At 37.6% G+C, this 21,702-nt stretch overlaps 1 protein-coding gene across 1 annotated transcript in view; it reads right to left on the bottom strand.

The window, feature by feature from the left end:
- The window catches only part of esrrgb (estrogen-related receptor gamma b), a 61,370-nt gene extending 57,249 nt beyond the window's left edge, over positions 1–4,121 (bottom strand). Inside the window, exon 1 of the mRNA XM_057823372.1 lies at positions 3,865–4,121. Coding sequence (XP_057679355.1) covers positions 3,865–3,914 — 50 coding nt within the window. The 5' untranslated portion in view covers positions 3,915–4,121. The remainder of the gene's footprint in view (positions 1–3,864) is intronic.
- Between the last annotated feature and the right edge of the window lie 17,581 nt (positions 4,122–21,702).

The raw sequence follows: 21,702 nt of genomic DNA, 5'->3' as shown, positions 1-21,702 counted from the left end.
GCAAAGAATTCGAAATTTGCAGTTTTCTCATCACAATGTCAAAACAATTGAAGAATATAAAAGAAAAACGTTAAAATTGCTCTTCGTTTTCTGGCAGGAAAACAGAAATAAACAAATAGTATTTATTTATTTTTTTAAGTTGGAGAAATAAATCCACAATTCATTAAAATAAAAAAACGATACTTCTTTTTAACCCATTGCTTAAATGACAAGAACGCAATTACCAAACACTAAAACAAAGCAAAGACATGATCAACTAAAAAAGAGAAAAAAAATACACGAAAAATTCCAGCGAGCAAAAGTTGTACAAAAAAAACAAAATCACAATTAAAAAAAAAAAAAAACATTCCAAAATTTTCGCCTATTGCGTCAATTACAAGAACACAATGACCAAACAAAACATTCATTTTTCCTTCAACCTAACACTAAAACCGAGCAAACGTATGTTCAACTAACAAAAAAATAATACACAACTAATTCAAGTGAACTTTTCCTGTGAGCAAAACATATTTACACGCATGACTCCGTATGATTTAGTGTACAACTAAAGTGTGCAACAATCATATCACTACAATACAGTTGCTTCTAAAATTAGAAGCCTGCTCATTGTGCTATCATATATATATGCGCGTGTGGGTGTGTGTGTTTGCTAGCATGCGCGTGTGTGTGAGGGGGTCCCAAAGGGAGTAGAGATAAAATGTATGGTCCCTTGCATTCCCTTTGACTGATTAAAAAGCATTTTTGAATAAGGAACAAAGATAAAGTGGGAATATTTCAAAAGTCGCACATGATGCTAGCATTTATACGTAAAAGTAAAGCTTACTCAAAATGTATTTTAGAAAGAAAAAACATGTATATGTGATTACAATTAGAAAGTGTAGGAAAATATTTACTAAAATGTTGTTTTGCAAAAGTGTGTTTTTTCTGAAAAGTGGCCAATTTGTTGTTCATTGAAGTCCATTTGCCATTTCATCTTCTCAATGACAGTGCAGTGGAAAGTGCCAAGCGGGTTAAAGCTCTCCAATCCCATCTGGAGCTTAACATTAAGAGGATCCCACTCTAGGCAGTGGTCTTCGTGCCCACACGTCGCTCGGGCCAAAAGAGCCCCTTCGTGTGCGTGTCATTCAAGGTATATTTCGTGTTCTCTTAAAAATCTGCTGGTGTCCACTTACGGTAGCATTCAAAATTTGCATGTCATGACAAGTTGAATAGTAAAAATGCAGTTAAATTCAAATATTCATAAACATTTCGAACTAATTTAGCCACTTTGAAGCTACTAGAAAATACTATAGTAGGACGAAAAGCTCATGGGAGTCACACTAAATTAGTTATTTATGATTATTATTGAAAATATACTTCAATGTGAAAACATTTTAGACCAAGTTATCCATTTTGAAGCTACTACAAAATACAAAAGTTGGGCTAACAACTCATTTCAGTCACATTAACTGTAGTTTTATAAGTCTTATAAGGTTTGATAATGAAGCTGAATGTTACAAAATGCAATTAAATACAAATATTTATCAACATTTTGGACCAAATTTGCCGTTTTTAAACTACCAGAAAACACTAAATTGGAGTAACAACTCATTTGAGTCACACTCAATTAGTTACTTATGATTAATAGTCTTATAAGTCTAGAAAATACACTTAAAAGTGATAAAATGCAATTAAATTCAAGTATTTATTAACATTTTAGACCAAGTTATCCATTTTGAAGCTACTACAAAATACAAAAGTTGGGCTAACAACTCATTTTAGTCACATTAACTGTAGTTTTATAAGTCTTAGGTTTGATAATGAAGCTGAATGTTAAAAAATGCAATTAAATACAAAAATCTATCAACATTTTGTACCAAATTTGCCATTTTCAAGCTACTAGAAAACACTAAAGTAGGAGAAACAACTCATCTGAGTCACACTAAATTAGTTATTCATGATTAATATAGTCTTGAAAATATACTTCAATATTAAAAATGCAAATAAAGTAGGGCTAACAACTCATTTCAGACAGATTAAATGTAGTTTTATAAGTGTTATATGACTTATAAGGTTTGATAATAAAGCTGAATGTTAAAAAATGCAATTAAATACAAATTAAATCAACATTTTGGACCAATTTTGCCATTTTGAAGCTACAAGAAAACACTGAATTGGAGTAACAACTCATTTGAGTCACACTCAATTAGTTACTTGTGATTAATAGTCTTATAAGTCTAGAAAATATACGTAAAAGTGATAAAATGCAATTAAATTCAAGTATTTATTAATATTTTAGCCCAAGTTAGCCATTTGGAAGCCACTATAAAATACAAAAGTTGGGCTTACAACTCATTTTAGTCACATTAAATGTATTTTTATGAGTCTTATTAGGTTTGATAATAAAGCTGAATGTTAAAACATGCAATTAAATACTAATATTTATTACATTTTGGACCAATTTTGCCATTTTGAAGCTAATAGAAAATACCAAGGAAGTACAAACAGCTCATTTGACTCACACTAAATTATTTATGATTAATATAGTCTTTGAAATATAATTGAATGTGAAAAATCCAAATATTTAATATACATTTTAGACCAAGTTAGCCATTTTGTAGCAACTAGAAAATACAAAAGTAGGGCTAACAACTCATTTTTATGAGTCATTTACAACTTACAAGCCTTGAAAATAAAAGATGGATTAAAAAAATGCAATTAAATACTAATATTTTTAACATTTTGCACCATTCTGAAGCTACTAGAAAATACAAAAGTAGGGCTAACAACTTATTATAGTCACATTAAATGTAGTTTTATAAGTCATATATGACTTATAAGTCTTTAAAATAAAAAAAATAATTTAGAAACTGCAATGAAATACAAATATTCATAAACATTTTGGACCAATTGAGCCATTTTGAAGCTACTCGAAAATACAAAAGTAGGGTTAACAGCTCATTTTAGTTTATTTGACGTAACGTATAGAATATACACTGCACGTACTGGAAACCTTTCAGAAAAATGAGTTCCTAATTTTGCCTAAATTGGATTAAAATGCAACATTACACTAAAAAGTAGGCAGAAACTGTTTAAAAATGATTTAATTCAAGCACTTACAAACACTTAGCTAATTAACCCATTAACCCAGTGACTTTTATTGCTCATTTTAAAAACCGTAACCTCATTAAGTCCTAAAATATTCAAATTTGGTCCAAAAATGTGGTCATTTTAACCATTTTGAAGCTACTAGAAAATACAAAGGTAGTCATTTTAGTCTATGTAACATAAAATATTGCATGAAATCACGCACGTACGAGCAACTTTTCAGAAAAATGAGTTTCTAATCTCGCTAAAATTGGATAAAAACCCAACATCACACTTAAAAACTTAAAAAAATTTGAGTCAAACAATATTTAAATTGACTTTTAAACACTCTTGGCTCATTAACCCTTTATATAGCAAGTGGCTATTTGTAAAATTCACCTAAAATGTTAAAATACAGTGTACAATTATAGTTATCATAACCTAAAATGTGATGTCCACATATTAGAACACCAGCTCGTGATTATTTATCATTATTGTACTTTTAATAATTAAGAAAAAATGTAATTACTAGTTAATTACAGCTTAATAACATAAGTAAAAACAGCAACTAATAACAGTCTCTAAAAATATGTCCCCCCCCCTAATTTTATAGTATTCAACTCATTCTCTAAACACTAGCATTGAATAATCACATTCCAGTGCCATTGACGGCCCTAGACGTCCAATCCAATTTGACAAAATGGATTGGACGTCTATCGCAGTCAACGGCAGCCACGTCCTAAACACTTTTTTTTTTTTTTTTTTGGTGGTAAAAGTGAGAGTTAAATATCCACCTACTGGTTATGGTAGCAGAGCGGGTCAGGGATGCACAGTTCGGAAACATCCATCAGTCCACGTTAAGCATTCCTGATGTTGCAGGAAGATTAAAAAAAATGGAGTGGGGGAAAAGAAAAAAAGAGGGAAGATGGACAATCACTCCTCAAGTCTCCACATCATCTCGCCATCTTCCCCGCTTGATAAACTCCGAGGAGAAGAGCACGAGAGGCGAGGGATGGATGAGGCGGACGGGTGAAGCGATGCGGCTGTGTTGAGGAAGAGTGAGAGAGAGGAAGTCTCCATTGGCGCCCGGGTGGCGCTTTAAGAGCGTGATTCCACGCGGATGGGTTGACGGTGATTGGTGTATGCCTGAGGGGGGGTTGGGTGTCCAGTGGCCAATGAGGGAGAGGCAGATGGACGGATGGAGGAGGGAGAGAGGGGGGTCCTGGATTAAAACAGATTTTTTTGTACGGTGGAGTATTAAGAGTCAAACAAAGAAAGGAAAAAAATAGGACTACGGGAGTAAAGTCATAATACTATGATCTTAAAGTCGTAATATTATGAGGAAATTGTCGTAATATTACAACAATAAAGTCATATGTTGTGATATTACGAGTTTGAAGTCGTACCATTACGAGAAAATTTCATAATATTACGAGATCAAAGTTGTAATACTCTGCAATTTTAAGCAATATTATGTAATATGAGAGGAAAAAAGCGTAGTGTTAGGTAATTTTACGTGTAGATTTGTGTCTTCATTATTCGATCAAGAAAAAAAAAAAAAAAAGCTTCAATCAAAATATATATTTTCAATAAAAAAAGTCACCTCAATCAAAAAAATGTCTTTGAATGCAAAAATTAATTTGAAACCCCCCAAAAAATGCGTTTGAAAGCTATTTTTATTTATTTATTTTAATTAAGTACTTTTTTTTTTTGATTGAAGCAACTTTTTTGATTGAAGTATTATTCTTTTGTGTTTGGACCACATTTTGGCTAGGACACTGTCTTTATTATTCAATCAAAAAATTAAGTTGCTTCATACAAAAAAAAAAAAAAATTCAAAAGAAAAATCACTTCGATCAAAAAAAAAAAAAAAAAAAAATTCAATCATAAAAAAAGGTTTTTGAATGCGAAAAAATATTTGAGGCTCAAAAATTTGCATTTGAACACTTAATTTTTCATTAAAAACATTTTCTTTGATTTTAGCAATCCTTTTTGTGTTTGGGCCATATTATGGGTAGGACATTTGTGTCTAAATTATTCAATCCCTCAAAAAGTTGTTTCTATCAAAAAAAAAAAAAAAAAAAAAAAAAAAAAAAAACATTTTCAATCAAAGAAAAAACTCATTTGAAAAATAAAATTGACCTCTCCTATTTTATTTTTTTTTATAATATGCAAAGCAAATGACCTTCTAAGGTGCTAGTCACATGATCTGTGCAAAAAATATTTTTTTACCCCATTATAAAAATATCTTTTTTTGTTCATTTCATTCATTTTTTTGTTTGTTTTCTTGCTTTACAACTTTTATATATATAGGAAAGTCAGTTACATGCAATGACACTTTTCGGCCGAAAAAGTGCCCCACTGGCCCCCCTTAAACTCCGCTTATGCTTGAGGGGGGTCTGTATCGCTTTCACCAGCACCAATTGACTTTGAGGAGGGTGGCAAGAACTCTTCCACACACAAAAAAAAAATACAAATGTGCTGACAACTTTACGGCGTACGTCACTTCCCCCTTTCATGATAAAGACGGAAGTCGATGCAAACAATTTCGCGCGAATTCTGCAAAAATGGCAGAACAACAAAAGAGACAAAAAGTTTGTCCAAGGAGGGAAAAAAATGGAGGCTACCAGGATACTCAGGAATAAGCATTCACCCGGCTTTCACTCGGTGGCGTGACGCCCCCCCCTTAACCGATCTCGTCAGGGCTGACGAGTTCGGGTGGGGCGGGGGGTTACCCACACTAAGCGACACGGTTGCTAACCATCATATGCTATTGTTTAGCCACGACTGGATTCATTACTATATTACTATTCACCTTCACACAGCCGCTGGAAACAAAAAAGTTGTTTAATCCATCTGCAGGCAACCGGGAGATCATGATTTTACAACACTGTGCGGGTGTGCGCTGGTCCTCATGGAAAACGCAGTCTTCCTTAAGGCAAAACACTACCGCTTTTGTCCACCGGTGTTGCTAAAATCGTCCAAAAGTGAAAAGTTAACTAGTGTTGTTGTAACTAAGCCACTTTTACTGTGAGTAGAATTGACATCAGTACATTTACTGGAATAAAATTCTACAAGTGGAGTAATACTTTCACTTGAGTAAATATTTTTTGGTACTCTTTCCACCCCTGATTGAACATAAAGGCATATTCTTTATCCTCTGCATAGAATTAGGAGTATAAAATGAAGTCAAGGGAAACGAAGCGCTCATACGGGGGTGTTTTTTTTGGAGGGTTGGGGGTTACGTTCGGGTATTTACGCTAGCGAGCGCGCGAGGCACGTCCGACTGTTTACGGCGGTTTACGGGCTGAGCGCCAGCTTACGCACAGCTAAAGCGTTCCAATCGCGCTTTTCTTTTGAAGCAACGGCAGCTGCTTCCCACACCGTCCCACCGATCACAAGGCTAAGTGGGAAGAGCAGGGGGGATTTACAAAGCCCCCTACTATATAAAAAAAAACCCCAGTAAACTAAGATGTGCTTTGGTAAGAATGGCGATCACGACAGCTGAGTTGGAATTTCTCAAATTTTCCAGTTTTCATAAATTACATTTCTGCAACAAGCTTGTTTTTGTTTAATGTTGTTTGATCAGCATTTTTGCCTATTTTTGGACTTGTTGCAGACCAAACCACGAAAAGTCAATTCAACATTTTGAGGTGTTGATCTGAAATAAATTACCCGACATTGAGTAAAAGGATAGACATAAAACGTTTTTTGTTTTTTTTTGCTTCTTGATCAAGCAAAAAAATAATCCTTAATTATGACCATATTACAAAGACCTAGAAATATGATGATAAATATCACAAAAATCTTATAAAACTTTCCATCAACATTTTACATGTTTATTATCATTATCGCTGTTAATAGACCTGTTTCTGCAATGCAAATTTTGGCCAGCAGATAGCACCAAATTTACGCATGACATGTCACATTTGGGGATTTCATATGTCCAGGGTTTACGCGGGTCTTTAAAAAGCATTAAAAGTCATTAAATAGATTTTGACAGAATTCAGGCCTTAAAAGGCATTAAACTAAATGTTCGAGGCATAAAAAATTATATTCACTTGACAGTTAAAATAAAAACTTTTTTTTACATTATTTATTAGAGTTGTCTGGTATTATCAGGTAGCCGGGATAAGAGAACATAATATCGTTACAGGATAAGAAAGCCGATACTTTCAGCTACCCGATCATATCAGCTGAAAAATGTATTTTAAAATGATATTGTATAATAACGACATCAGTTTTTCACTACTTGTTTTGGGCCAATATGCTTGTTGCCTTCAATGTGAATGTACAACCTTCTGCCTTTGTACAAGGGCTGGTCACAGCTCAGCGCAGCAGTTATGCTTATTGACCACTAGAAGTCCACAAACTAGGATGCTTGGGATTTGTTAGGTGAACAGACCATTCGCATTCATGGTGCAAAATTTAAATGAACCAAAACAACACTTGTAAAAATTATATCTAAGAACCCTGTGAACCAGTGTTGTTTTCCTCAACGATGACGATAACGAAAATATTTTGTCAACGAACATTTTTTTCATGACGATGACAAGACGATAACAAGCTAAAAATATGTTTTGGAAGACTAAAACATAACAAGACCAATTCCAGTTTTCGTCTGATGAGACGAGAACGAGACGGAAAAGTGCTATAGTTTCCGTCACATGTTCACAATGTATGACATTTTCAGTTAGCCTGCATCGGAGCGGTGTCTGGTTGTGTCACTCATGTGACATGCTGCGCCCAACCCTACACACCAGTGTCCTCTCCAGGCTTGTTTTGAAACACAAACGGTAAGACGTTTTTTTTTTAATCTTGGCTAGAGAGAATATGCAATGTTGCTTTAGCCTTTAAAGCTCTGTGCTGTGTGATCATCACACACTAAACTTAATCTTTGGCATTGAATAAATCACACTCAATATACTTCACAGGTGTGATCCTATAAAGACAATAATGGGAACATTCAAGATTAATACTGATACGTTATGTTCTTTGCTTCTCACATTTTTGGGTTGACTTGAACAACTTGATCAACTTTAAAGTTGAGCCCTCATTGAAAATCGTTTTTAGACATATTTTGTTTGGCCTGTCTAACCTTGGACTAGAAATAAATAAAAGATATGTTATAAATGTTAATTTTGGTAAAATTCCACATTCAGTGTGTAAAATATGAAAATCAAAGACCAAATTTTCATGTTTTGGGAAAAATGTTTTCTTCATACTTAGACAATTTAAGTTTATATTTTAACCTCAAGGCTGTAAGGACCAAGAGACTTTGCAAACATGACAGCTTGTGTTGAAAACCCTCCCCCCGACCATTTTCTCTATTTTTCTTTTGTGTGTGTAATTTTGCTAACTGTATGTGAATTGGTCACCCCATGTTTGTATATTTGTATTTGATGTGAATAAAGATTTTAAAATAAATAAATTAATAAAAAAAAAAAAACGTAGCGTTAGCATAGCATTCCCGTTCCACATTAGCATTAGGCGAATGCTAACGGCAAGCGTCCTCTTAAACTCTCGGAAAACTTTTTTTACATACAAATTACAAAAAAAAGTTGTCCAAGAATTTAAGCGGACGCTCACTGCTAGCGTTAGCCTAATGCTAATGCTATGCTAACGCATTAGTTACATTTAGTATGTGATGATCACTCAGCACAGACCATTAAAGGCTAAAGCAATACTTCATCTTCTCTTTTGCCAAGTTAAGAAAAATAGATCATACCATGTTTTTCAAAACAAGCAAGCCTGTAGAGCACACCTGTGAGTTTGTGAGGCGGGGCGCAGCACATCACATGAATGACACAACCAGACAAAGCTACGATGCAAGCTAACTACACATAAAATGCTTTACATTGTGAACATGTGGCGGAAACTATGCCGCATTTTCATCTCGTTCTCATCTCGTCAGACAAAAACTGGCATTTGTCTCGTTATGTTTTAGTCTCCCAAGACACGTTTTAGCTTGTTATGGTCTCTTCATAAATATAATTGTACCTTGACGAAATATTTTCGTGATTGTCGTCGTTGACTAAAACACTTGTCCCCAAAAAATACAAGAACAAAAACACACACACGGTAAAATGGTTTCTTATCTTGGCAAGGTCAAAAATGTAATTATGCTTTAGCCTTTAAAGCTTTGCGCTGAGTCATCATCACACACTAAATCTAGCCCGTAGCGTTAGCAAAGCATTCGCGTTTCATGTTAGCATTAGGCTAATGCTAACGACGAGCGTCCTCTTAAACTCTTGGACTTTTTTTTTTTTTCATACAGTTCGTGGCGTCCAGATGGGTATAATTAATTGAAAATTAAAAATCTTTTGACGCTGAGTTTGTATCATCACCAAGTTGGCATTTTCCTTGTAGATAGACTCTACAATATGTCTGTCAATGTTCATTCGAAACAGTAGGAAACCTTTATTTTTGGAGTAAACTTTTTTAAATTTACAGATGAAAACATTTTTGGTAAACGTCTACTAAAATACTTATTAGTACATCCCGATCGATCGGGTCCAATCACGTCATTTTCAAAGTATCGGAATCGGCAAAAAAATATCGGACATGCCTTTTTTTAATATATATATTTTTTTTATTTAAATCGTTTTCTAATTGTATTTAACGTTACAGACAAAATGTCTTACACTCATCCAGAGTAGTTTTGGCTTAAAGTAGGGCTATCAAATTTATTCCGTTAACGGCGGTAACTAATTTTTTTAATCACGTTAAGTAATTAACGCATGCGCTGCATGACCCACTCAGGCATTGTCGCGTTCAATCTATAAAGACGCCGTTTTACCAAGAGATAGCGCGAAAAGGCAGCGTATAATGAGTAGAGAGAATTTTGACAGCCTTTGGGCCATTTTTAATGTGGCTAAAGCCTTACAATACCTCTCTCAGCAATTAAATATAACGTGGGAATGTGGGGAAGAATGGTAGTAGTTGTTCATTTTCTTAACAACCTATGTTTCTTCCCAACGCAGAGAAGATATATCAATTGGCAGCCCTAGGCACAGTCATGGTTGCACTTCCCATCATGCATTTGGGCAGAAGTTAAATGGCTGCAGTATCATTTACTGAAAGCTCAACAAATACACTAGATGGCAATATTTAGTCACAATATACAAAGTCACATTTATCCTTTAGGAATTACAAGTCTTTCTATCCGTGGATCCCTCTCACAGAAAGAATGTTAATAATGTAAATGCCATCTTGAGGATTTATTGTCATAATAAACAAATACAGTACTGATGTGTACTGTATGTTGAATGTATATATTCGTCCGAGTTTTATTCATTTTTTTCTTAATGCATTGCCAAAATGTATATGATCGGGAAAAATTATCGGGAATGATTGGAATTGAATCGGGAGCAAAAAAAAAAAGCAATCGGATCGCAAAATATCGGGATCGGCAGATACTCAAACTAAAACGATCGGGATCGGGAGCAAAAAAACATGATCGGAACAACCCTACTTATTAGGCTTCGTCTAGTTTATCATCCAAAAGACTAAAACTTGCCAAAAACAACACTGCTGTGGACCCCAAATCACTTCATCACGCCCCCTCCCTCATCTGATCAATACGAAAGCCATCACGCGCTCGTTACCGATCACAACCCAGAAGGCCCGGGGGACAGCGCGACCCCCTTTTTCTCTGAAATAACACGAATGATACATTTTCCCTTTGCTGTCACTTTGGATCAGAGTCACGACGGCCAAAAAGAAAGAAAAAGAGCTCGGGCGGGGGCTGATTAATAAACGGAGCGCTGCATTCAATTAAATTCCTGATCAATATTTTGGCATTAATGTACTTTCCAGCGGAGGGAGAAGGAGCCTATTCCGCAGATCCGATTAAGACATCCAGACATAATCAATATCAGGGGGGATATGTTGATATTTCTAATGAGACACGCTGAAAAGAAGACGAATTTGAGCCACGGCCCATTTTGACATCGACCGAGCGCGTTCTAGCGTCGAATTTCGGAAACTTTTGGCGGGATTTTGCTGCGGTGGGCTCGTGACAGGAAATCTATCGAGAGACCACCCTCCCGCCCGTAATCCGGCTATCACGCTATTGCCAAAGCAAGAAACACTAATCCAATCATTACGTCTGTGTTTAAGCAAAACAGATTTTCAGCTGTAAGCGGCTCAGCGGCCTGCTCGGGATTTCAACGGGGCGTACCGATCGACATTTCAAATTTGCTCCGAGCGCTAATTGCGCCATTGTCGTCTTCATCATGACTCCATCGTTAGTGGTCGATGGGTAGTAATCTCCTGTATTGTGTGGGGTTAAAGCCCGATTCATCAATACACTCCATGTGTTCAAAACATTAGAAAAATACACGGGTGAGAATTTAGGATATCGGGCAATTTTGGGAAAAAGTTGCCGAAAAGCCAAGAAAAATAGAAACTTTACAACTTTATTTCTTTGTGTTTTGGGGATTAAATGCTATTTTTTTAAATGTATTTTCTTGTTTTAAATATTAAAATAGTTTTATGATCTCTCGTGGTGTATTGGTTCTAAAAACTACTGCTCGAAAACTCATCAAAATTTGCACATACATGCGGCTTGGTGTAAATTTCTATAATTTTACGACATTGCGAAAAAACATAACGATGGCTCAGTTGCGCCCCCTTGAATTTTTCACAAAGGCCTCTCTTATTAATTTTTTTTTTTCAATTTAGAGCAGTGAAATTTGGGGAGTCGATACGTTGTGCAAAACTGCTGCAGAAAGTCTCTTGCACCTATCTTCCAAACCTAACAGGAAATCGGGTATTTTGGATTGGATGTGAAATTTTTATCGATTTACAGGGTGCACATTTGAGACCTTAGCACCTTAGTAAATTGGATTTTCCTCAAAATTGGTGAGACTGTTCATGAGACATATGAGATCTTAAGTTCACAAAATGGTGGGTTTCCATTCATGGGCCTGACCTAGGCGGTGTGACAAAGTCTGTCTTTTTTTTTTTTTGGCAAAATGTCAAATTCAGTAAATGACGAATAACTCCCTGATACAAGGTTCAGTCTTTTTCATATCCTGCATGTACAGTGGCATGAAAAAGTATCTGAACCTTTAGGAAATTCGCAATTTCTGCGTTAAAATCACCATCAAATGTGATTTGATTTTTGGCAAAATCACACAGATGAAAAAACAGTGCCTGCTTTAACTAAAACCACCCAAACATTTAGAGGTTTTCATATTTAAATGAAGACAGTATGCAAACAATGACAGAAGGGGGAAAAATAAGTCAGTTAACCATCACATTTAATATTTTTGGGCCCCCTTTGGCAGCAATAACTTCAACCAGACCCTTCCTGTAGCTGCAAATCAGTCAGACACATCGTTTAGGACTAATCTTGTCCCATTCCTCTCAACAAAACTCCTGTAATTCAGTCAGATTCCTGGGATGTCTGGCATGAATTGCTGTCTTTAGGTCATGCCACAGCATCTCAATGGGGTTAAAGTCTGGCCACTCCAGAACATATATTTTGTTCTTCTGAAACCATTCTGAAGTTGATTTACTTTGGTGTTTTGGGTCATTGTTTTGTTGCAGCATCTATCCTCTTTCTAGCTTAAAATGTCTGACAGACAGCCTCAGGTTTTCCTGCAAAACATCCTTTTGAATTCATTCTTCCATTAATGACTGCAAGTTGTCCAGGTCCTGAGGTAGCAAAACAGCCCCAAATCATGATGCACCTGCTACCATGCTTCACGGTGGGGATGAGGTGATGTTGGTGAGCTGTTCCATTTTTCCTCCACACATGACGCTGTGTGTTACTCCCAAACAATCCAACTTTGGTTTCATCAGTCCACAAAATATTTTGCCAAATCTCTGAAGAGTGTCCAAGTGCCTTTTTGCAAACATTAAATGCGCAACAATGTTTTTTTTTTTTAGGAAAACAATGGGGGTTTTTTTAGGAAGCAGTGGCTTCCCCCGTGGACTTATCCTACGAACACCATTCTTGGCCATAGTTTTATATATAGTTGATGTGTGCACAGAGATATTGGACTGTGCCAGTGATTTCTGTAAGTCTTTAGCAGACACTCTAGGGTTCTTTTTGACCTCTCTGAGTATTCTGCGCGGAACTCTTGGCGTCATCTTTGGTGGACGGCCACTCCTTGGGAGAGAAGCAACAGTGCCAAACTCTCTCCATTTGTAGACAACTTCTCTGACTGTTGATTGATGAAAATCCAGACTTTTAGAGATGGTTTTGTATCCATTCCCAGCAAATCAACAATCCTTGATCGCAGATCTTTAGACAGCTTTTTTGACCAGGTCATGATACACATCAGACAATGCTTCTTATCAAGACATTTCTTACCAGGTGTGTGTTTAATAGTGAGCAGGGCATTGTTAAACCACTCATTAGTGATTGGGCACACACCTGACTTACATTATTTGGTTAAAATTGGTTTCAATTGCTCTTAAAGTCTTCTTAAGCAGAAGGTTCTCTTAGTTATTTTTCCACAATTCTGTCATTGTTTGCATGCTATTCTAATTAAAATATGAAAACCTATAAATGTTTGGGTGGTTTTAGTTAAAGCAGACACTGTTTTTTTTTCCATCTGTATGGTTTTGACAAAGATCAGATCACATTTGATGGTGATTTTATGCAGAAATGTGAGAAATTCCAAAAGGTTCAGATACTTTTACATACCACTGTATGTGAGGTATGGCAAAGTGCCCATTAGGGTTGCAGCAATCGAATATTTTAGTAGTCGATTAATCGATGGACTACTCAGTTCGAATAATCGGGTAATCAGATAAGGAACATGAAAAATTAAAATACCAAGTGGTATATATATATATATATATATATATATACATACATATATATATATATATATATATTAGGGCTGTCAAACGATTAAAATGTTTAATCGAGTTAATTACAGCTTAAAAATTAATTAATCGTAATTAATCGCAATTCAAACCATCTATAAAATATGCCATATTTTTCTGTAAATTATTGTTGGAATGGAAAGATAAGACACAAGATGGATATATACATTCAACATACGCTACATAAGGACTGTATTTGTTTATTATAACAATAAATCAACAAGATGGCATTAACATTATTAACATTCTGTTAAAGCCATCCATGGATAGAAAGACTTGTAGTTCTTAAAAGAAAAATGTTAGTAAAAGTTGAAATTTTATATTAAAACCCCTCTTAATGTTTTCGTTTTAATAAAATTTGTAAAATTTTCAATCAAAAAATAAACTAGAAGCCCGCCATTGTTGATGTCAATAATTACTTACACAATGCTCATGGATGCTGAAGCCTATAAAATCAGTCGCACCCAAGCGCCAGCAGAGGGCGGCAAAACTCCATAAAACACAACAAGTGAGCGTTTCACTGTGTACTGTCATTTAAATCTCTCTGAGCGGGGCATCTGCGTTAATTGCGTCAAATATTTTAACGTGATTAATTTAAAAAATTAATTAACGCCCGTTAACGCGATAATTTTGACAGCCCCTATATATATATATATATATATATATATATATATATATATATATATATATATATGTATATATTATGAGGATCTATGTACAACAAAAGAACAATTGGCTAACTCACATAGAAAAACTCCGCTAGCTTAAATGTTATAAAATGCTAAAGTTTTTTTTACAATGCTCTTAACAAATGCTTCTGACACATATTCCCATAAAAACAGCTAAATATACCTATAAACTAAATTATGAATGCATTAAAAAACGTTAGCTCAAGCAAAAACTCAGCTACGTTGGTCTTAACAGGGAGCAGTTGGATTCAGCCATGTGAAAAGAGGCAGACCAGAGGGCAGTGTATCTACCCTAATTAATAAAACTAAATGCAAACACTTTCAAAATAAAGCATTATAACACCACTTTAAACGAATACTCGAAGCAACAAAATTGAATTCGAAATTTTTTTTCTAATCGATTACTCGAGTTAATCGATTAATTGTTGCAGCACTAGTGCCCATCTAATTGAGACTGCAAGAACTATTTACTAATTTTCGCCGGCAGCTATGAGCGGTCCCGTTTGGATCCTTGTTGATGTGTAATGTGAGGCTGTGCGCACACGCCAGTGATTAGAGCAAGGGAGAGAAAGAGAGAGTTCACTGTCGAGCGTTAGATTGCCTTTTGTGTTGTTACATCAGTGATTTTTTTTTTGGGAGGATTTCATAACCCATAGGGTAATATGATTAAATATTTCTTTTGTTTATATTTATTTCTCTTTTTATTGTGATTTTTAGTGCAAAAAAAAAGTCAAACACACTATCTTATTTTATATTTCTATCTTTTTTAAGGTATTTTATATAATTTGTGAGTAAGGAGTTTCCATTTTTTCCATCTTTAATTTTAAGATAATGTTCTTTTTGTTTCTAATCATATATTAATTTATTTGGATTTCATTCCATTTTTCTGTCTTGATCAAGCTTTACCGTTTCTCACTTTTGGCTCACATACCGTACATCCGAAGTGTTACGTGAGCTAATTACAATATCCACATGGGGCTGCATTTGTTTGGCTTTTTTATTCCATCTCACTCACCTCTCGGTTGCCTCACGCTGTTTGGACTGGACCAGGCCTTGCTTGGGTTAACAAACGCCATTAGCCTCACCGGCGTGCGCCTTCTTCAATCCGCATTTAATGAAGGACTCTTTGGAAAAAAAAACAAACACGACACACAAGCAACGCTGTTAATCAGCTACTGGGATATCTTGATTGGACTCACTCTAAAGGACTCAGAGGTGGAATACTTAATAGCATACTGACGTAAACCCTTTTCGACAGATGTCCAATCCATTTTGAGTGGGAGAGGTTGGCAGCAATCATCCTTATTTTTGAAAAATTTGAAATGGAACAAATAGAATTTTAACGGCAAAATAAGGAGGGAAAAAAACAATAGTTAAATATAAATTACTCAAAATATTTTTTTTAAATTGAAAAAAAAAATACTATGGTGGTCATTATTTTTAACCAAATTAAAAAAAAAAAAAAATGCTCGAATTGCCCCAAAATTAACAGGAAGTGACCCAAAAGGTACCGGAAGTGACCCATAAGTACCTTAACATGAACAATAAAGTGACCTAAAACTAAATCATTGGCTGCCATTGACCACGATAGACATTCAAATGATTTAAACTTGGAGGACTGACAATGAATGCTCAACCTTCACTGCCATTGACAGCACTAAAAGTCCAATCCATTTCAACTGGGAGGAGCGAATGAATGAACCCTAGCGCCGTCAATGGCAACCAACGATTTAACAAGGAAGTGACTTGAAAATGCCCCAAAATGACTAGTGAAGGAATCGGACCTTCCAGCCAGACCACCGGAACCACGCCAGCTGAACCGCCGGACCTGCGCTAGCGCAGATCCAACGAGTCGGGCGGCACAACCCCGGCAATCCGGCCAGAAGTCCAACCACCGCGCGTTCACTTTAGTCTTAACCATTTGCACTGGCTCCATTTTGAAAGGTTTAAAGAAGGCTCACCGAGAACAAGTTGACAATTTATTTGGGTCGACAGCTATCAAACAGACTCAGGCGGGGAGGCAAGGTCACACCATCATACGCCAACAAAAGGCTCCTGAGAAAAACAACAACGATTAGCCAAACACCCAGCCCCCCAAAGGCTCCCGCGGGGCGGGCAGGAAGAAGGGTGTGCCCGGGACTATTGTCCGTTTGTGGATTGGACAGGAGGATTTGGGAGTTACTGTTGTCCGGGCAACAAGGGTTGTGGATTTTGCCACCTCAGTGTCAAAGGGGCTCTTGGAGTCCTGTCAGTCATGTTATCAGTTAGATATCGGGCGTTCTCCAGTGTTACTTGTGTTGGGACAGAGCGTCCTGCCATTTGTTCTGGACTACCCGGGAGAACCGATTGTCAGAGTTGGTGCATCAATCTTGCTCAGTCGTGATTTTGCTCAGAAGTGATTTTTCGTTTGAAAATATATATTTTTTGTTTGAAGCAACTTATTTTTTGATTGAATAATAAAGACACAAATGTCCTCGCCAAAATGTGGCCCAAACGCAAAACATTACTTCAATCAAAAAAGTTGCTTCAATAAAAAAAAAAAAAAAAAAAAAAAAAAAATTCAAAGAAAATAGCTTTCAAATGCATTTTTTTATGTTTCTAAATTTATTTTTGCATTCAAACACATTTTTTTGATCGAATAATGAAGACACAAATCTTCCTCCATACGGCTCCGCCCAGGGGATACAATTTTTGACTGGGGTAACTACATTGGCATGACACCGGCGGGCGTATCATATTCACTGGATGACAATCTTGGCAAAAAGTATAGCTGTCCTAAGAAGCCTGATTTGAACATGCTGTGCCCCCCCCGCTGCCCCAAAAGTCAAACTCCGCCTATGGTCTCAAACCTTTGTACTGACTCCATTTTGAGCGATTGAAAGAAGGCTCACCGAGAACAAGTTGACAATTTATTCGAGTCAACAGCGATCAAACAGAAAGGTAAAACAGACACAGACTCAGGCGGGGAGGCAAGGTCACGCCATCATACGCAACAAAAGGCTCCTGAGAAAAACAACAATGATTAGCCAAACACCCAGGCCCCCAAAGGCTCCCACGGGGCGGGGCGCGGGCAGGAAGAAGGGTGTGCCCGGTACTATTGTCCGTTTGTGGATTGGACAGGAGGATTCGGGAGTTACTGTTGTCCGGGCAACAAGGGTTGTGGATTTTGCCACCTCAGTGTCAAAGGGGCTCTTGGAGTCTTGTCAGTCATGTTATCAGTTAGATATCGGGCGTTCTCCAGTCTTCCTTGTGTTGGGACAGAGCGTCCTGCCATCTGTTCTGGACTGTTTGGGAGAACTGATTGCAAGGGTTGGTGCCTCAGTTTTATGACGCACGCGCTTGGCTTCCATGACAAGAAGGCGTTGTTTATCTCTTATGCCCTATATTCTGCTTGTTTTCCTTAAATTATGGCACATGCTATTTATTTTACATTGGGTGTGTTAAGACAAACAGTCAAACAGTAAATACAAGAAACGATACTATTCCCTGATTGATTATATTAAGTGTGTTAGAACAGGGGTCCCCATCTGCCGGGCCGCGGACCGGTACCGGTCCGTGGCGCATTTGCTACCGGGCCGCAGAGAAATAATAATTTAATAACGACCGAATTCTGGCAGAATTAACCCCTGCTTAACACACCAATATCCCTGTCTTCTCTAGATATAATACTACGGAATAGATTAGAATGTCGTCATAGAAATCCATTGATTGGACTGCTAGCAGTACATCTTGTTTGTGTATAAAATATATCTATGTGCGCTTGTCCTCGATAATAACGTATTGCTAGGCAGCGGGCGCAGCACATTTGTTCCCGGAAATAATTAGCCCCCACACGAGCGAAGATGACTGGAAAACAGACGTCTTTGGAGATATTTTTACGGCGAAAAGGGCACCTGACGAGCCTACAACCTCGAAGACCCACGAACGGCGAAGGAGTGGATTCGTGACCCGTTTGTGAATAAACCGAGTGATTCGAGCATGTCTGTGCAACAGTAAGATCAACTTTTAGAGATCGCAACTGACGGCGACCTTATTAAACGTACATTTGAGACAACAACTCTACTGAGGTTCTGGATTAAAGTCATTCTGGAATATCCTGACATCGCTACAAGAGCATTGAAAACCTTGCTACAATTTCCAACATCGTATCTTTGTGAAGCGGGCTTCTTAATTAATGCTTAACGACAAGGCGAAGTCGTTAATGGTGAGAGCGGTGTGAAGTTGTTGTGTGCAGCTTACATGGCAGGATGTATCTGAGGAGAACTTTTCCACAAGTCCTTCCATGATCAAACGTAAGTTAATATTCCTTTCTTTCAAGAAAGTTTGTAGTGTTTACTTTGGAATCGCTGCATTTGCGCATTTTGCGGCTATGTTTAACGTTACGCGCATGCGCAGAACCGCATCGTTGCAATTTTTGATGGGTTGCAAAATTTGTCAGAACACCGAAGCGTGAAAAAAAGACCCAAATAACACCGGTCCGTGGTGCAAAAAAGGTTGGGGACCCCTGTGTTAGAATAATGCAAATAGTTAGACGTGCCTACGAGAAAAGGTACTATCTCCTTTCAGGACGGGGTCAGTGCAAGGGGTTGGGACTGGGGTGGGCGCGCGGAGTTTGGCCTTCTGGCCTGATTGCCATGGTCCCGCCAGCCCGAGCTGTTGGAGCTGCGCCAGCACGGGTATGACAGTTCGGCTGACGCAAATCTGGCGGTCTGGCTAGAAGGTCAGATTCCTTCAATCATTAGAGTCAATGCTGAAAGAATCCAATCCAGCTGGAGAGATGAAGTGTTTGCGCTTTCAGATGAATGAAGGAGATAGACGGTGCCTACGAGAAAAGGCACTAACTGTTTGCATTATTCTAACACACCCAATATACTGTAAAATAAATAGCACTTATACCACAGTTTAAGGAAAACAAGCAAATGACCCATGCAATTTCTCCAGAAATAGCATTTTATAGTTTTTAAAACGACACCGGTTCGTCCGTCACCGCCAATGGCAGACTAGGTGTTAAACAATCAGAATTCTCATCAGCACCACCCACGTCACCGTCCTGATGACGGAGTCACCTCTAAACAGAAAGCGCACCGGTGTCATTGCCGTCGACGCGGCGGATCGATACGTTCATCTCAAATTCGTTCCGACGAGGCGGCGAGCGAGGCGTCAGCGCTTTGTGACGTCTGCTGAGAACGCGCGTGGCCAAAGTTGTATTAAAGAGCTAAAGTGCGAGAGCGAAGATAAAAGTGGCGAGCGGCCCGCTCGGAGCCGAGCGCCCGCGGGCTACCGGGAGCTCTTCAATCAACGCCTCCGCTCGCAGAGAGCGCTTAAGTACAAAACTTTGGCGGTTTGCCGCGACTTAGCGAGCGTCTGATCGGGGAAAACGGTCGTCTCATCTCGTCGCGAGCCCGCCGTGAAAGACGACGAGAATTAACGGCGGGCGTCCTGGGAAACGACGGGTTTCTCTTTCGAGGATAGCAATGACACGATAGGATGTTTATGAAGTAGTACAGTGCAACCTCTCAAGTTAGATGTGATTTCTTATGTTAGTTCGGATTTACATTTGATTTTTCCCAATTTCACACCTTAAGAGCAAAGGTTAGGAGTTGTAGTTTTTTTTCCCTTTTACGCCTCTTGATAAATTCCCCTTTTCCACCTTCAAGGAATCACGTTGACCAGATAGTTCTCACTGTGACCCAACAATTCTCCCCAATCCTGTTTTAAATAGATTAGTGGGTGTAATCCCAGCAATCCAAACAACAATTGAGCTGTTTTTTCCCCTTTTCCATCCACTTGTTTCCCCTTTTCTCATCTAAGGAATCATGTTGTACTGATAGTTCTCCTTGGCCCCGTTTTGAATAGTTACATGAGTGCAATCCAAATAACTTTGACAATAGTTCAGAAGTTTTTTTTTCCATTTCCACCCCCATTTTCGCTTTTCTAATTTAAAGAATCAAAGCAACCCAAAAAACCTCCCTAGTCCTGTTTTAATTAATTCCAAGAGGGCAATCCAAACAACCCGACCAACAGGCTAGCAGTTTTTTCCCTTTTCCACCCTCTTGGTTTCACTTTTCTCATCGAGTTGAATCAATTGAATTGAATCATTGAATCAAGGCAACCTAATAGACCCTCATGGCACTGTTTTAAATATTTCTATAAGCAAATTCCGAACCACCCGAATAAGAGTGAAGCAGTTTTTTTCCCCTCTTTTCCACCTATTTGTTTTCTCTTTTCCGATGAAGGAATTAAGACAACCCAACAGTTCTGCCTGGCTCTGTTTTGAATAGTTCAATGAGTAATCCGAACCACCCGAACAACCGCTAAACTGATTTCCCCCCCCTTTCTCGCCCTCTTGTTTTCCGTTTTCTCATTGAGTTGAATCATTGAATCAAGGCAACCCAATAGACCTTCATGGCCCCGTTTTGAATAGTTTCATTAGCGAATTCCGAACCACCTGAACAGCAGTTAAGCAGTTTTTTTTCCCTTTTCCACCCATTTCTTTTCTATTTTCCATTGAAGAAAGGCAACCCAACAGTTCTGCTTCACCTTGTCTTGAATAATTCCATGAGTAATCTGAACCACCCAAACAACAGCTAAACAGATTAAAAAAATTTTTTTTTCCTTTTCCACCATCTTATTTTCCCTTTTCTCATGGAGTTGAATCAATTGAATTGAATCATTGAATCAAGGCAACCCAACAGACCTTCCTTGCACCGTTTTAAATAGTTTCCATAAGCGAATTCCGAACCACCCGAACAACAGTGAAGCAGTTTTCTTTTCCCTTTTCCACCCATTTGTTTTCTCTTTCCCATTGAAGGAATTAAGACAACCCAACAGTTCTGCCTGGCCCATTTTAAATTGCTTCACGAGTAATCCGGACCACCCAAACAACAGCTAAACAGATTTTTTCCCCCTTTTCCACCCTCTTTTTTTCCTTTCCTACATTAAGAAATCTGGGTAACTCAACAGTTCTCCCACACCCTTTTTGGATTGTTCCACAAGTGCAACCTTGACAACTTGAACAACAGTTTAGCAGTTTTTGCTCCCTTTTATACCCTCTTGTTTTTCATTTTCATGGATCGAGGCAACACAACAGTTATCCCTGGCT

Source organism: Corythoichthys intestinalis, chromosome 19, assembly GCF_030265065.1.
Source record: "Corythoichthys intestinalis isolate RoL2023-P3 chromosome 19, ASM3026506v1, whole genome shotgun sequence".
NCBI lineage: Eukaryota > Metazoa > Chordata > Actinopteri > Syngnathiformes > Syngnathidae > Corythoichthys > Corythoichthys intestinalis.
The sequence above is the reverse complement of the archived record's forward strand: the minus strand, read 5'-3'. Positions and strand labels throughout refer to the sequence as shown.